General features: G+C 32.4%; 1 protein-coding gene across 5 annotated transcripts; it reads right to left on the minus strand.

Annotated features, from left to right (window-relative positions):
• Nucleotides 1-337: 337 nt before the first annotated feature.
• LOC124841128 (uncharacterized) lies at nt 338-5351 on the minus strand. 5 transcript variants are annotated; one of them, XM_088099112.1, is made up of 4 exons: nt 4355-5349; nt 3138-3290; nt 2956-3021; nt 338-606 (listed from the first exon to the last, which is right to left on the minus strand). In XM_088099112.1, exons 1-4 carry the CDS (start codon nt 5189-5191, stop codon nt 592-594), a joined length of 1071 nt encoding a protein of 356 aa, XP_087955238.1. In that variant the 5' UTR covers nt 5192-5349; the 3' UTR covers nt 338-591. The 5 variants fall into 5 exon arrangements, with proteins under 5 accessions (XP_087955238.1, XP_087955239.1, XP_087955240.1 ...); XM_088099113.1 differs by lacking the exon at nt 338-606 and adding an exon at nt 833-1115 and having other exon boundaries at nt 3122-3290; nt 4355-5350; XM_088099114.1 differs by lacking the exon at nt 338-606 and adding an exon at nt 833-1115 and having other exon boundaries at nt 2956-3016.
• Nucleotides 5352-5655: the final 304 nt, after the last annotated feature.

Here is a 5655-nt window from a genome sequence, read left to right on the forward strand (position 1 = left end):
AAGAATTTTAGAGTTTTCTTAATATGATAGATAATAAAACATAAGATAGGATTAAACATTAAAGAATTTTAAGATTTTCTTCATATAATTAAAAGATAAAATAGAATAAAAAATTTAAATGAGAATCTTGCTCTACATACCAAAATGATACTATCCAATTATATCATCCAATTCAAGAAAGGTTAGTATGTCAAATTAAACAGGAATAAAATAATATCACAATCTAACATATTAATAAGTTAAAGGAAAAATAACTACAAAAATGTTAATCTTTAATAAAATGTTAATATTTAATAAGAACCTAGGTTCTAAAACAAGAACCAAAATAATCCTCTCTTTTGATAAAAATCAAATTCAATATATAACTAAAAGTGTCTACACATAGGTTTTGGTCTCCATATTGTAAAGATCATAAAAGTTTAGAAAATCCTGAAAGAAAGCCTAAACCCAAACCATAAAATAAAAACTAAAAAATTTAAAGAAATTTACAAATATTTTATGTCTAAAACTATGATATAATTATACTCCAAGATGTTCCTACCTTCATTTTCTTTAAATGTCAAAGACTCCGTAAATTCTTCTTGTACAGAGTCAAGAAATAATCCTCTATCACCACAAAAGAAAAAATATTTAGAACATTTTTAACCAATTTTATGCATCAGTAGTTGGATCTGTTTAATTTTCAAAGTTAAACTACTTTTTCAAAGTAAAAATCAATTATTAATTTATGATATATCACTAACTATTGTAACATATTGTCGATATATGACAGTTTTGGTTTGATTAAAACCATTTGTCATATATGGTTTTTTGGAAAACATTCGCACGTAACTTCTTTAAAATTTCCCAATTTTTATAAATTAATTTTAACTAGTGGAGAAGTCCATATCATTTTCTCTTGATATTTTTCTTCCTTATAAGCTTTCATGGAGAAAATAGTCCAAAGAGACCCTAACCCTTCTACTAACTCATTAAAATAACAGTTAACAATCTGATCAACTCCTTGCAAATGAGTCTCAGCTTGCTAATCACAGAGCCTCTATGATACAGCTTTATCACTTGATTTACAGCAAAAATACTTTCCATGATCTTCAACTTTATACCTAGGTTCCACCCTGCAGCATGAAAAAATTTGGAGCTTCAACTATTTCTATACCCTAGTTTATTGACTATTTTTAGACTTAATGGTAGAAAACTGGTTTTCTAATGAATTCTCATATAATGCAGATTTAAATTCTTAACATACAGTAATCAAATGACAACATCAAAGCAGCAACTTTTTCCTATATAACATGTTGGCATGCAAACTGAAGTGTCCCACAGAGTAATGTAGGACTGGGAACCATCTTTTCCATCACCATCATTAACAACGTTATTCAAATTAGGCTCACCCTGTAATGTTGAAACTCCACACCAAACCAATTAATTTATTATTTACAAAATCATGAATTTGATTTCTCTCATGTTGGTATATAACATGACATGGTCAAGTTAAAAGACATGATGCAAAAAGCAAAATTAATTAAACCCACAAATAAAGCCAAGTAATGCTAGAATTGCTTTGTTGCTCTCTCGTTAGGACAAACACCATCAAAAAGGGATCCTAATTCAACAAATTCAACCCTAGTTATCCTTTAAACCTTAGTTATCTTGAATGTAGTTCTTTAAAAACTTTTAGTGCTCAAGCTACAAAGTCAACCTTAGTTATCCTTAGAACAAAGATATGCATTAAATGTCAACAATCCAAACAACAGATAAATACTTTAATAAGTATATAGAATTGCATGTGTTCTGAATGCATTATGTGTCTAATGCAGACCACATAGAATGTATTTATAGTATAATGCAAAATCTATTATAATAAAAACACCAAATAATAACGAATCAATCATCCTAATTTCTTAGATTATGTAACGGTTAATTCCCTACAAATACGTAACAGCTTATTACATTCTAACAAAGTATATCTAAGCTTTGTCCAAACATAAACACTTCAAAATCTCCACAACAACTCTATTCAGAGAACATCATCAAAAACACCTCAAAAAATGCATCTAAATGTTGCTTAAATAAAACACCCTAAATTCACCTCAAAATTAAAATAACAAAAAACACATTAAAAACCACTTATATGTTTGTTTAGTCCTGAAGAAAACACCCCAAATTCACTTCAAAATATTGACTAAAACCCTGATAAGTCATAGGAGAACATCTCTAAAAACTGTTTGTCTGTCCTAAATAAAACACCCCAAATTCACTTTAAATCATGACTAAAACCCTGATTGGTCATAGGAGAACATCTCTAAAAATTGTGTCTAGTTTTGCTCTTTGAGTTATGATCTTTACCTTCTTCCAATCCTCAAGTTTGACAATATCAGTGGGAGTATCTCAATGCAAATTTAAAGCTTACGAAGAAAATCCTAATATATAAGAAGAGCACATTCCACATCCTAGTCTTGCAGAACCCTTATAATAAACTTGTACGTAATATAGAAAAATTAATTTATGTTTTTTTTTACTTGTTTTTCTCTTTCAGAAATTCTCATGGAAAAAGAAAATCCAAACTATATCCAGATATGAAAAACTGGTAATAAATCCATGATATAATTGAGTACATATCCACAACCAATAATAATATATAGTTTGTTATGATAAAAAAAATATTTAGTGTTAAAAAATGGACTTTAAATCTAACTCAACCCCACAAAACCGGCTTGTAAGATGAGGTTTGCATCCATATATATACTTTAAATTAACCTTATCTCTAGTCGATGTGGGAGTTCCAACATTTAGTATATATTTATAATCAATTATGTGCATTAGTAATTGTATTGTGACGAGTTTAATTTTAAAAGTTAAACTACCTTTTAAAAGTAAAAATCAATTATTAATTTAAGTGAGTAATGTAAGTCTCTGTTTAGCATTTATAATCAGAAAAAGGCAATAATGTCTTACCTCATATATTGCTCCACCTCCATTTTGCACTCCAATATCCAATTTATGTTCATCTTGATCCCTTTCCTTGGAAGAACATTGCAAATAGAACAGAAGCGTCAAAAGAGAGTTTACAAACAATGTCTTGAAGCTTTTCTTTTTCCCTTGAAAAGGCTAAAGCTCATACTTAGAAACAGACTAACATTATTAGTACTCTGATCAATGCCTTTTGTTGGCTCCTCCTCAACTTGCATACCACCATGCTCCAAAGACACAGCTTTATCATCTGATTCGTAGGACTGGGAACCATCTTTTCCATCACCATCACTAACCAAGTTATTCAAATTAGGCTCACCCTACAATGTTGCAACTTCACACCAAACCAATTAATTTATGCACTTACAAAATCGTGAATTTGAATTCTCTCATGTTGGTAAATAACATGACATGGTCAAGTTAAAAGAGAAGATACAGAAATAAAAATTAATTAAACCCAAAATAATGCAAAATAATGATATAATTGGGACAAAAACTATCAAAAAAGGGATCCTAGTTCAACAAAATCATAAACAAATTCACAAATCATAAATGTAGTTCTTTAAACACTTTTAGTGCTAAAGCTACAAATTCCACCTTAGTTATCCTTATAACAAAGATCTGCATTAAATGACAACAAAAGTTATTAAATCAACAACAAAATATCTTAAAAGTACATCTAAGCTTTGTCCAAACAAAAACATTTCAAATTCACCTCAAAACCCTCACAAAAACTCTATTCAGAAAACATCATCAAAAACACCTTAAAAACGCATCTAAGCGTTGTGTAAATAAAAACACCCTAAAGTCACCTCAAAATTAAAACTCCAATAGAAGAATAACACATAACACGTTAAAAACGCCATCTATATTTAGTCCTGAATAAAACAACCCAAATTCAATTCAAAATCTTGATCAAAACCCTGAAAACATCTCTAAAAACTGTGTCTAAGTTTGTCCAAAATAAAAACACCCCAAATTCAAAATCTTGACTAAAACCCTGAGAGGTCATAGGAGGCAGATCATCTCCAAAAGCTGTGTCTAAGAGTGTCCTAAATAAAAACACCCCAAATTCACCTCAAAATCTTGACTAAAACCCTGATAGCTTATAGGAGGAAGAACATCCCTAAAAACTGTGTCTAAGTTTGTCCTACATAAAAACACCCCAAATTCACCTCAAATTTTTGACTAAAATCCTGATAGATCATAGGAGTAAGAACATCTCTACAAACTGTGTCTAAGTTTGTCCTAAATAAAAACACACCTAATTCACCCCAAAATCTTGACTAAAAACTTGATAGGTCTTAGGAGAACACGTCACTAAAAACACCTTAAAAACTGCTTCTATGTTTTGTCCTAAAGAAAATCTTGACCAAACTATTACCTCTGCCTCAGCAGGCGTACTCGTCTCCAGCCCAAGAGGCTGCCCTTTCATCACAATGGTAGGAAGCCGATCAGCATCCCAACCCAAAACCTTGCATAGTGCCATACCAAAGCCCCTGTGAACCCCTCTCTTCAACGTCCTCAAAATGGACATAGAATGCTGAATAAGCGCAACACAGTCCTTAAACCTCTTATGATTCTTCTTCCCAATTGCCCCGCACACCAAGCAGCAAAACTCTCCACTTTCAAAACACCTCTGGTAGTACCCTCTGAGTTCATCGTCCTCCAAGAACAATCCCACAAAGAACTCCCGAATCTCTTCCCATACCCCATCATCATCATTATCTTCATCATCACCGTCACCGTCACCATCACCATCATCATCATTATCCCAATTAGAAAGAAACTCCTTCACAGCTTTGCACGCTTTCTGCTGCATTTGCACTGCCGCAAGCCTTTCCTTTTCTTGCTGAGGCACCTCAGACGAAGGGGCTGGACCGGTCTTTGGCTTGGCCCAACCGGTGGATGGATCCGGGTCGTGTCGAACAGGACATGGCCATTCCGGATCGGGTCGAGCGGAGTTATCCCTATCACGACCCTTTTGCTTCTTCTTATTCTTCTTCTTCTTGAAAGAGGTGGATGGGACCCGGAGGGATGATCCGGTGCGGGCAGGTGCAGGATAGTGATGACGGAGATCGTGGCTCGTGTATTGGGGCTGAGGAAAGTGAGTAGCGGTGGTGGTGGTGGTTATGGGGGGTTGTGGAGGACCTTGGTGCCAGAGAGAGTGGAGGTAGATCACTTCGTCTCTTAGCTTCTCTACGTCGTAATAGGGATTCATCGTGTTCTTTTGGTTTGTAACTATTTGAAGAATGAGAATTTGAAATGATTTTTTCTTCAGAAAGTCCTGGTGATTGTGGTGTTAATCATCACAAAGTCAGTGTTTCAATTCTTCTACCCATGACGAGGGTTTCTTTCACTTGTTATTGGTAATGTTACAAAAGTTTTTCTTTTTCTAACTTATGACTCATGGGTTCATAACTTTTTATTTTCCACATTAGTTTTCAAATATTTTTTCTCTTGGGTAAATTAGTCTATTTATTGTTATATACATATTGTCAATAAATTCACTACAGACATCACTCTCATTACATAAATATTTTATTAAAAAAATAAAAAGATTCCATCTAATCCTAATAAAATTAGGTCATATAGATTAAAAACCTTATTACTAAAAAAATTTATAATTTACTTTAGGAAAATAATTTCATACTTTGAACTTTATATATTTAAGAAAAAACAAAT

Source organism: Vigna umbellata, chromosome 9 (genome assembly GCF_029865625.1).
Source record: "Vigna umbellata cultivar VRB3 chromosome 9, Vumbellata_1.0, whole genome shotgun sequence".
Taxonomy (NCBI): domain Eukaryota; kingdom Viridiplantae; phylum Streptophyta; class Magnoliopsida; order Fabales; family Fabaceae; genus Vigna; species Vigna umbellata.